This window comes from Coenobita brevimanus, chromosome 98 (assembly GCF_032717465.1).
Source record: "Coenobita brevimanus isolate Jiangsu-jjx chromosome 98, ASM3271746v2, whole genome shotgun sequence".
In the NCBI taxonomy this organism is placed as follows: Eukaryota; Metazoa; Arthropoda; class Malacostraca; order Decapoda; family Coenobitidae; genus Coenobita; species Coenobita brevimanus.
In genome coordinates, this window is record NC_137051.1 from 19,829,255 (window position 1) to 19,841,754 (window position 12,500).

Genomic DNA, 12,500 nt, shown 5'->3' on the forward strand with positions numbered 1-12,500 from the left:
CTTCCACCCAGTTGGCTTGCGCGGGCCGATTACACTTGGTTCACAGACTACACACACATCCAAAGCCAATCCAACACAACAATTACACTTATAAGCACTTCTCAACCTACATACAATCTCTACTATACAGCCTAAGCCACTTGGTAGAGATACATTGGCTGTAACGTCTCCACTTCGGTCTGGATAGGCCGATCCTGCAGTGGACACTCAAACGGCTGATGAGATGATATATATATATATATATATATATCTAGACTGTAGCACCAGTCGAGCAGTGCAGTACTCCCGAGGTGGATGGAAAGCTGATGACAGGGAGTGCTGGAGCTCCCGTTTCATTAGCCCTCAGGACTAGTTCCTGACCATCTCCCTTTGCTGAACTTTTTCAGTGTCTCAGTTACACAAATAGTAGGTCAGCATGCTCTCCAGTACAGATTTCTCTAACTATCTACACCAAACTACATGCACAGTACACACTACACTTCCTCTTCAAAATTCAACAAAAATGGCGTCTTTTCATCAAGCCTCGGAGTCCCCAAGGGGGGGGACCATAAATGCCCCCACCGTCCGCCCCTCTCCCGGTGACGACTCGAGGTGCCTGGAACCACACTCCGACTCTCTTCTTCTTCATTTCCGCAACATTCGCGGCCTTTCCTCTAACTTTCGCTCTGTTGAGCACCACCTCTCCTCCTCTAAAACTCACCTTTTTCTAATGGAGACTCAGCTGTCTGAGGCAACTGACAGCAAACCCTTTTCTGTATCCTCCTACTTTCTCTATACTCATTTCAAAGCCAAAGGTGGCTGTTGTGTATATATATGCAACGACTTATCTTGCTCTCGTGTTCCTGAACTCGATTCTTCTGAATTCTCTACACTCTGGCTTCCGCTTTCCTGTCATTCTCTGACTAAATATATCTCTGCTGTTTACTTATCCCCTGATTCTACTATCAAAAATTCTTCGACTATCTTACTTCTATGATGGAACACATTCTATCCATTTCTCCTTTCTCTGAAATCTCCATTCTAGGAGATTTCAATGTTCACCACCACCTTTGGCTCTCCTCTCCTTTCACGGATCCACCTGGTGAACAAGCCTACATCTTTTCTATCCTTAATGACCTAGAGCAGCTTGTACAGCATCCTACCCATATCCCTGACCGCCTTGGAGAGAGCTCCAACATACTTGACCCCTTCCTCACAACTAATCCTTCTGCTTACACTGTTAATCTTTTCTCTCCGTTGGGCTCCTCCGATCACAACGTTATTACCTTAACCTGTCCTATCACTCTGGTACGGCCTGTGGACCCTCCAGGGAAATGTCGACTGTGGCATTTTGGAGCCACGGACTGGGAGGCCCTCAGGCAGTACTACTTTGATTTTCCCTGGAATGATTATTGCTTCCATGGCCGGGAGCCATCTGAATGTGCCTAGCGCATTACGGAGGTTATTCTCTCAGGCATGGAAGCATACATTCCTTTCTCATACCCTTTGACTAACGCAAGAAAGCCTTGGTTTAATCACGCTTGTTCTAATGCTGTCCGCAACAAGGAGAGGGCCTACAAAAGGTAACGGAGCCAACCCACCCCTGAATCACATCATCTTTACGTTTCTGCCCGGAATCGTGCTAAGTCTGTTCTTCGCTCTACTAAAAATAATTTCATCCATACTAAATGCTCTCAACTCTCCAACTCGAATTCTTCCCGCTCCTTCTGGCACCTTGCCAAAAATCTTTCTAACAACTTTACCTCACCATCCTTCCCTCCTCTTTTCTACTCTGATGGTTCTGTAGCTATTTCTTCTACTGATAAAGCAGATCTCTTCACACAGACTTTCTCCTCCAATTCCACCTTAGATGATTCCGGTGCTGTTCCTCCATCACTACCCCCCTCTGACTTCCTCATGGCTGACATTAAAATTTCTTCAGTTGATGTATTTTCAGCCATCACTGGCCTCAGTACTAACAAGGCATATGGGCCGGATGGGGTCCCTCCTGTTGTTCTCAAGAACTGTGTTTCTGTGCTTACACCCTGCCTAGGCAAACTCTTTCGCCTTTGTCTGTCAATTTGTACCTTTCCTTCTTGCTGGAGGTTTGCTCTCATTCAGCCAGTCCCAAAGAAGGGTGACCACTCCCAACCCTCCAACTATCGTCCAATTGCTTTAACGTCCTGTATTTCAAAAGTTTTCGAGTCAATTCTCAATAGAAAAATTTTAAGGCATCTTTCCTATCACAACCTTCTTTCCGATCGTCAGTACGGGTTCCATCAGGGACGCTCCACTGGCGATCTTCTCACCTACCTTTCAGACTCCTGGTCATCCTCCTTTCGGGACTTTGGCGAAAGCTTTGCCATTGCACTTGACATCTCAAAGGCTTTCGATCGAGTCTGGCATAAATCTTTAATTTCCAAACTGCCCTCCTACGGGTTCTATCCTTCTATCTGCGCCTTCATCGCTAGCTTCCTTTCTGGTCGTTCTATAGCCGCTGTTGTAGACGGCCATCGTTCTTCTCCTAGATCTATCAACAGTGGTGTTCCTCAGGGCTCTGTCCTATCACCAACTCTCTTCCTTTTATTCATCAATGATCTTCTAAGCTGTACATCTAACCCTATCCACTCATACGCTGATGACTCCACCCTTCACCTTTCCATTCGGTTCCCGCAACGCCCATCTCAACAGTTACTTCAACAAACAAGGGATGAGGCTATGGCACACCTAATGTCTGACTTGGCTCGTATCTCTGACTGGGGTAAAAATAATATGGTTGTTTTTAATGCATCTAAGACTCAGTTCTTACACCTATCAACACGACAAAATCTTCCACAGGTGTACCCACTAATGTTTAATAATATTCGGCTTAATCGTGCATCATCCTTGAACATGCTTGGGGTTTCATTTACTCGGGACTTATCTTGGAAAGATCATATTACATCTCTTTTAAAATCTGCTTCCAAGAGATTGGGTGTGCTAAGCCGACTCCGCTCTTTCTTTACCCCTGCACAATTGTTGACTCTATACAGGGGTTTTAGCCGCCCCTGTGTGGAGTACAACTCTCATGTGTGGGGAGGCTCCCCACATACAGCTCTTCTCAATAGGGTGGAGTCAAAGGCTTTTCGTCTCATGAACTCTCCTCCTCTTACTGACTCCCTTCAACCTCTGTCTCTTCGCCGCACTGTTGCATCTTTATCTTTTTTCTATCGCTACTTTAATGGTCACTGCTCCTCTGAACTGTCTGCTTGCATTCCTCCACCTCTACGACGGGCGTGTAGCACCCGTCTGGCAGCAAACTCTCATCCCTTTTCTGTCCAACTCTCTAATGCAAGAGTTAACCGTTACCCCCAGTCTTTCATTTATGCAACAGGTCAGCTCTGGAACTGTCTCCCTCTGTCTGTATTTCCTGCTGCCTATGATCTCCAGTCTTTCAAACGCAGTGTGTCCAGGCATCTCAAAATGATCGGATCTTGAATTTGGCTCTCTATTGTATTTTGTTTTTCTCTTGGAGGGAACTGTTACTGCGGGCTTATGGCCTTTGGTTCCTTCTTTCTCGCATAAATATATATATATATATATATATATATATATATATATATATATATATATATATATATATAGACAGTATATATACCGGTATATATATACATCTATCTATCTATCTATATCTATATCCATCCATCTATCTATGTATCTATATATATGGAGTCTCTGGTGCAGTGGTAGAGTGTGCGCCTCGCACGCTGGTGGACGTGGGTTCGCCTCCCGCCAGAGTTGTAAAACCTTTGAGAAGCGTTCACTGAGCCACTGACCGCTTTGTCACATATTATATTCCGATGTGCATTGTTACTGACAAACAAATGGACACTATTCATGAAGATGGAAATATGCACAGCCTGAGTCAATAAATATGCAAACACCATATACGTACTCTCAGGGTCGGGCAAAGGGCAAACAGTGGCTGAATTAAAACATGAAAATCGAGGAAAAGTATATAAAAAATTCGTTTCGCTTAGGCAAGTGACTGAAAGATAGTTTTTGTGAGTGTCAGCACAATCATATAACTCCCTCCCTCTCTCTCTCTCTCTCTCTCTCTCTCTCTCTGAAGCATACAAATGATAAGTGAAAAAGTTAGTAGAAGATTGCTTAGTCTAATGCTACATAAAATGGATAATTTTCCCTGACACATTTACGTCATACATAGAAACGACGAAAAACAGTGAAAGTTGATATACTCCTTAATAGGATATACATACTGGATGATGAATAATTTTGTGAATATCATATACAATTCTTATCTGTTACTCGCGCGCGCGCACGCACGCACGCACGCGCACGCACGCACGCGCACGCACGCGCACGCACGCGCGCGCACACACACACACACACACACACACACACACACACACACGCGCACACACACACACACACACACACACACACACACACACACACACTAAAGGAAAATATCAGCATACGGGATGAACAATGCAAGCTATGAATAGATGATAGAGCCAATAGAGCATAAAAGTCAAAGGTGAACCGTCCAGGTGGTGTTATGGAGAGAGCACCATGAAAAATGACCCGACATGAACCACACTGGAAACTGGACTGGGGAGACGGCTTTTCAGAAACAGGTGGTGCACAGGTGAGGATGAGTACAGGTGGCCAGCAGGTGTTTAATTAGGGGTGAAACAAATGAGGGGAGAAACATGTGTAGGGTGGGGGTGACAGGTGTAACAGGTGAAAATGAGAATGTCACAGGTGTAAAACAGGTGGTAATGAGAGGTAAAGCAGGTGGGTAACAGGTGGTAATGATAGGTGAAATAGGTGCGATGGAGATGAGGGGTCGCACAAATGGACAAGTGTATAAAGGGCGGCAGTAGTGTTGAAGGTGCTACACAGGTAAAGGTGAGGACATGTAGACAAACGTGTATAACTGGCTTTGACTTTGACTTTGACGTGTATAACTGGCTGCAGTAGGGTTGAACCAGGTGTAACATAGGTAAAAGATGCTGACAGATGGCCAACAAGTACAGCCGAGGAATATTCCGAGATATACACTTGTTCTGAAGTTCAAACATCGGAATATAATATGTGACAAAGACGCAGGTTGACGATCACATACCTACAGTCGGTTTGTTTTAACATGACTGATCTGGGCCACTCACACAACTTGGATGATAAGCTGAGGTGCATGAAATTCCATGAGACTTAGTTATGAGTTAGAAAAGTCTCCTTGGTTACTAATCAAACCGATCCTTCAGTTTCACTGTATTTGGCCATCAGATTGGCAGAAAAGTGTTTGGGATTTTCGTTAGGCTGGACCAAACGGCTATAATAACTACCCTGTACGTGGGAGAGGAGGAGGGGATATGGCAGGGGGATGGGTGGGAATCATTAGTTCCCCAAACTCTCCTCCTGCTATACCTCTACCCTTATCACACACAGTTAACATACAGGAAACGTGATGCTTGGCTGCTGCTTCACTATCACTGGTCTATCACTCTAAGGGCTGAACTTCTGAGTGTGCATCTAACGCTGAGTTTTTCCCTGGGTGTACGTAACAGAAGGTAATGAAGACCAAAACAGGTGTAAAGAGTGGGATGAAACATGTGTCAGGTGATTAATGAAGGCTAAAACAGGTGCATGAGTGGGATGAAACAGGTGATGCATGAAGGTCAATACAGGTGTAAGCGTGGGGTGAACATTTGTCTGGTGATTATTGAAGGCTAAAACAAGTATAACAGTGGGAAGAAGCATGTCAGAAGATTAATGAAGGCTAAACAGGTCACACTGTAGTTTAAGACAGGTGTGGCACAGGTGAAAGTTAGGGCAGGTAGTCAGTAGAAGTATGAATGGTGGTGATGAAGGTAAAACAGTTAACAAGTAAATAATGAAGCTATAAAGGTATAGATCGAGGGAGGCAACCGGTGAGGCCTAGACAGGTAGCCCATAGGTGTATAACAGATGGTAATGGGGAGTAAAGCTAATGACAGGTGATTAATAAAGCTGTAACAAGAGTATATTATGGGATGCAAAAGGTGATGACTCGACAGGTAGCCAACAGGAACATTACATATCTCACTAATGGGTAGAACAGGTGCTATACAAACAGGTAATCATAAAACCTAAATAATACAGTAAAAGAACCTATTGAGAATATAATCGTCTTAGGTAACAGAGTTCTGCGCAGTACTCTTACGTAAATTTAATAATAAACTATCTGTAAGGAAAAACTCCCTAAGGTATAGCAGCTTTCATCACACAGATATCACATTTAGTAATTAAAACACTGTTTTATGTCTGGAGCTAATTAATCATATAATGCGTATCTACTCACCCCATTATGAGAGGGCTAATCAGATGTGTGTGTGTGTGTGTGTGTGTGTGTGTGTGTGTGTGTGTGTGTGTGTGTGTGTGTGAATGAAGTTTCAAATAATTAGATAAAAGAAATTATGTGCGTAACTATCATGTACATTATTGAGAAATGTGTCTAACTATCGAGTACGAGTTAAACGGGTGTCAAAATATTTTTCTTGTCCAAACGAAGTTAAAACAAGTCATTGGGTGATAACACCACTCATGTGTCAACTGAACTCCCAGCTGTCAAAAGGCACTGACAAGACATCAAACATGTATCCAGACAACTTGCACGTAACAACAAGGTATCAATCATATATCCACACAAATCACCATTAATATTATCACCTTGATCATCATCAACAAATCACAGGTGTCAAAGTTCAATTAACTTAGGCTAATCACGTATTAAAACGGTACCAAACATGCATCCAAACAACTCCCGGATGTCAACAGGGAATCAAACATGTATCCAAACAACTCACAGGTATTAAACACGTACGGAGGAAACTCACAGGTCATGTCGAGGGTGACTGAGGCAGTGAGTGGGCTGGTGAGGTTGCTGTGGGTGGCGGCGCGGCAGGTGAGGGTGCGGTGCAGGTGCTGGCGGGTAAGGTGAGGCAGGGTTAGTGTGTTCACCGTCACCTCGTTCCTCTCCTCGCTCACCTCACTCACCTCATCCAGCAGTGACCCCTCGTGCCACCAGGTCACCTCAGGTCGGGGCCGCCCTGTCGAGTAAAAGTAGGGTTAGGCTTGGTTAGGTTAAGTAATGATTAAGTTTGGTTCGATTCAGAAATGGTTTTACTTGGTTTGCTTTGGTTTGTTTGGTGTGGTTTGCTGTGTGGTGTGGTGTGCTGCGGTGTAGATTGGTGTGGTGTGGTGTGGTGTGGTGTGGTGTGGTGTGCTGTGGTTTGGTGTGGTGTGGTTATAAAATGGTAAACATTCCAGAAAGCCAGGTCCCCCTCACCCACTGGTCTTATTCTATACACAACCCTCTCTCCTTGACCGAGCGCCATTTAGCCGTTTTCTCGCCGGTACAGATTTCGTAAACCTCTTACACATAAACCACTGTCGTACGCAATTTATCTTTTTATTACCGACACCGTGTTGCAGTACAAACCTGCTGAGATTATTATGGCGTAAACTGCGTAATAAACTGCTAGGTAAGAGGCATTACGAAAACTCCAAAGCCAACGAGAATAAGACCCGTAATTATGACAAAGTAGAAAATGAAAGAAAGCTAGATAAAAGTGGAACTGTTGGGTGAGAGACAGGTGAGCTTGAATTTTTTATTTTCCCTTACGTTTTGTGCTACACAGAACCAATCTCCAGAGAGTTTGGGTTCTGTTTGATCCGACACGTTAGGGAAAGTATAGAATTCAAGCTCTAACCTGTGTCTCTATCCCGCCCTACATTTTCACTTGTCGCAGTGGATCACCTAAAGATAAAAGTAATGTGACAGTTCTTAAGTTGAAATATGCGAGCCATATAACACCTAGATGTCAAACGTATATACAGTGTCTATATATATATATATATATATATATATATATATATATATATATATATATATATATATATATGGTAGGTGGGGACGCTCACCATCCACTCACTCGATGTTGTGCTGCTCTCAGGCGTCAGCCCTTTCCTCCCCTCCATTCTTCTTTCCTTCCATCCTCTTCTGTCTTTCTTTCCTTCATTCTTTCCTTGTTCTTCTGCCTACGGGTGACTTTACACTCTCTCTTCTGTCTTTCTTTCCTTCATTCTTTCCTCTTCCTTGTGCCTGTGGGTGACTCTACACTGAGTGACATGCCAAATGGTCTCCTGTACACCAGGAAACCATTTACTTCGCTGGGTGGTAACCATATAACCAAATTTTGGCGCCTGGTGGTTTAGTGGGTAATTGTTGCGCTCCAATCGGATTAAGCCGGTGAAGGTATATATCCAAGGGGTGGTTGGGGTTGGTTGCTCATGTAATGCCACTCAGGGATGAGCGAGGCTGGTCACTCACGTCTTAAATGTCAGCACCAACTGTCTAGCCCCGGGCTCCTACGCTCCTCATGGGGCAATGTAGGATTGGGTGATGGATATATATATATATATATATATATATATATATATATATATATATATATATATATGCTGTAATACTATCCAGGGGATCTAAACCATCAGAGGGACTGCTGCAATTTTACCTCCCCTCCCGTTTCCAAGCCCAACATACACTGTCTGACCATTTTGTTTGCTAACATTTTATTTGTATTTAGTTTCTTAAATACAATTCTGTGACTGATACTGAGACGAATATGAACTACTGCATTAACACTATAAAACTACAGTATTGTTCATTCGAGTGAATTTCTGCATATGCGTATCGGAAATCACATTAAACGCCTGAAATGTGCTAAGCGTATTAACAGCTCAGTTCTTTTGCCTATGTCAAAACGATAATGTCATTATACCATAAAACAGTACAAATACGGCATTATTACAGCAAAACCTCTCAGGCACCAACACACCCCACACATAGACAAAACAAAAGTGCTTTCCTCCCTTCCCTTGGATTTCATCATTAATACTCACATAAGCAATTATTACCATTTCCCATCCCTAAATTTTTATCATTAATGTTTACAGAAACTCTTATAAATGTCAAAAAAAAGTCTGACTGTTGTGCATGTCATATTTCGTCCTCGCGAGACACTAATTCCAAACGACACTACTGAGGGACCAACCACGAGATCTTTCGGCAAGGACTCTTTACCCAAGCCTGTCTGTACTTGGTTACACTCTAACTGGCTTTGGAGGAGTTGGTAACACCTCTGCCTCACCACTTCAGTCTGCAAATTTCACCTCAGTATCCTCTTGTGTGCAACTGGCCTTTGGTTCCTTCTTCCATGCGTAAAAAAAAAAAGTCGATAATAAACGGTATAAATACATACAAGAGACTAACGATGCGTAATAAGCAAAATAAGTCACAGAGAAAATGGTGCTACGAACCCTTCTATGCCACCTATTGAACACGAGTCGTAGATTTTAATAGGGATGGGGGAAATGTCTGCTGTGTGTTATCCTTGTCAGTCCCGCAGCTCGGTACTAATTCCCCACCATGTTTTTTTGAGGGAAGGGGAATCTCATGAGGCTGTGTATTGTACAGTCAATGACAGAAGTCCGTACTCGTCTCCTGCCTCTCTTTCACCGCTGGATTCACAGATACTTGAATATTGCACAGCAGAATGAGGCCCATATTATCATCCATTTATAGGTGATAATAATGCATTTTTATTACACTATTATCTCCTTATAGTACTTATGGCACCAACGACTAAGAGAGGCAGGAGAGGAGAGCGTTTTTTATTCTTTTTTTTTTTAGCTCACTGTACCCTCAATAAAAAAAAAAAATGTATTTGCACCCTTTCAGTGTGAGACATTATAGCCGTGTTTCTGTCATCCAAGCTGGAGCTTGCGATTCGAAGCGCGTCTTGGGGCGCTTGGTTTCTTTCTGAAAAAACAGTACAGGATACGTAGAACCGAAAATTTACACTTGCTAATCGCAACGTAAACAAAGGGGTTCGCCGAAGCAGATCATCTGACGAATATGCAATTTACAAGTAGCCGTTATTTGTGTTGAACTGGCTCTAAATGTTGTTAATATTAGCCACCTGTAGCCTAATTTCAAGTACACCGTGCTGATTTCATGATATTTATCATTTACGTGTCCTTGCTGGCCATTCTTACTCTCCCCAAGCTGCACGAAGACTGTACCCGACCACGCCTGGGTGAGATACGAAGACGGTCTTGGTTTCGATGACGAATGCTTGGGCCGGCTTCGTATCACTTTGGCCGACAAAAACGGCGCAGCTTGGTTTCACCGAAGATGGCCTCGAATCCGATCCGTCAGCTTGGACGACAAAAACGCGGCTTAAGATACGCGGACTAAGATTTACGAGAGGTGAAACACATAATTATGTTGGTACTGTGGTTGTGACAGAGTTGCCAATTAGTAATATCTAACCCCACACTTTCATATGGTATTGCATTACTGTAAAATTTTTGTGAGTTGAAGAGGCATGCCAACACTACCAACTGAACCAGACACGAAGCATTTCACATCTTATCCGACCCAAGAGCGCCGTTTTTTTTTTTTTTTTCTTTTTTTAATCGAGGGTATATGCCATGGCAAGAGCAGGGATGTTTTTCCGGCACGTTGGTGGGCTTATGAAGGTACTAAAACTTGTCATAACAAACTGAATCCTAACAGTAACTCCCCTTGTTACAACGGAATTCGAACCTAAAACGCACACACACACACACACACACACACACACCATATATCCCTTTTCGTTACTGCCAGTCCACCAATTTCCCGTAAGGTGCTCACTCTACAGCTTAACCCCTTCAGTACGATTGCGCTTATTTATTTACTTATTTGTTTATTTTATCCTTACTGACACCAGATGGCTTCATTCAAATTAGGAAAAGCTTCTCGTCCAATGGAGGCTAGGAACAATGTCCATTAATCCTTTCATTATGAGGATTTGTTTTCTTCCAATACTCGTGGTTTCTCCAGACGATTTTATCCGGCTCTGGATGGATTTTTCAAACTGAAGCGGTCAGACATAGCCATCACTAACTCCTTCATTATTTGAGGTCTGCCTGAAACTGAATAACAGAAATCCTCAGGATCCCAATAAACTGAATAAAAACGCCCAGAAGTATCAGAAACGAAACAAACTTGACCTCCTCATGCTGAAGAGCTTAATAAAACACACACACACACACACACACACACACACACACACACACACACACAGACGACATCACTTCCCCGGTACTCCTGTGCTACTCAGTGATTTCAGCTGCCGTCTCGACCACGGATGCTGCTGTCAACTCCAGTGTATCATTACGCCAAAAGAACAATGCCTTCACTCTGCCCTACCATGTTCCCCTCTTCCTTTCCCTCGCTTTTCCTTCCCCTCTTCCTCTCCTTCCCTTTTCTTTTCCTCTAGTTTTATTTTTATTTTTTTATTTCTTTACTCTCTCTCCTGGCATCTCCCCCTCTTATTTGATTTCTCCCTCCCTCCCCTCCCACCCTCTTCTCTCCCTCTACTTTTTGTCACATTCCTTCACTCCCACCCTGTCATCTTCTATCATTTTTTTCACATCTCCTTCCTTCCTTTCTCCCTCTACTTTTCGTCACATTCCATCACTCTACCCCTGGCATCCTCCTTTCTCCTCTTCCCTCTCCCATCCTCTTCTCTCCATCTACTTTGTCTCTGTCACCAACTCACTGATTCCGTACCCTGTCAGTCAACCACGTAAATACTACCAACTCTGATGTATTACTATGCCAGCACATGACACTACCCTTAAGCTCTTCTTTTTCTTCCTCTACTGTCCTCGCCACCAAGTCTGTGATTCCGACCTCTGGCTGCCTAACACGTACATAATATTACTGTCAATTCAAGTGTATCATTAGGTCAACGAAGGACACGCCTTTCCTCTCATACTATATTTTCCCTCTCTCTTTTCAGATAATTCAGGTAATTTATTCTTACCCACACAGGAGTTTTACTTACTTTTGTACTGCAGAGTGCAATTCAAGTTTCGGTACTGATTTTCTTCTTTTACTGCAGATACTGACATTATCATCTCACTGCAGTTACCATTTATTTTATTACCTTTGCAAGCATTACGCAACACCAGCGCATTCTCATTACACGTCCAAACTAACTATTGCAACATATATCCCAAAAGCTGCAACAAATAACTACAATGTTTCTTTTCACAGGTAATAACTAGTATTGGCTGTGTATACTCTCACCTGCAGCTACTAACTGAGATTTTTTTTGCCTGCAGGGCCATGTCTCCCCTCCCTCCCCTCCTTTCCTTAAACTGCCCTCTCCCCCGATTTTCTCTCTCCCTACCCCTCCTCTCTTTGTCTTTCCCCTCCCCTTCCCCTAACCTAATTTCCTCCTCCCCTGACCACCACATCTCCTGTCTTTCCCTCCCCCTTTTCTCCTGGTCTTCCCTCCTCCCCCGACCCATCTCCCCTTCCCATCCCCACCACCTCTCTACCACTCAGCTCGACTCTACCGTGACTCCCCACACATAAGCCTTGAACAGAGCCAGTACAGTAAGCCCCACCCGTCTCC

The 12,500-nt window shown here is 43.5% G+C and overlaps 1 protein-coding gene across 1 annotated transcript in view; it reads right to left on the reverse strand.

Annotated features, from left to right (window-relative positions):
• The window catches only part of LOC145413988 (protein turtle homolog B-like), a 178,483-nt gene that overhangs the window by 62,726 nt on the left and 103,257 nt on the right, over window positions 1-12,500 (reverse strand). Inside the window, exon 5 of the mRNA XM_080283560.1 lies at window positions 6,861-7,073. Within this exon, the coding sequence (XP_080139686.1) occupies window positions 6,861-7,073 (213 nt within the window). The remainder of the gene's footprint in view (window positions 1-6,860; window positions 7,074-12,500) is intronic.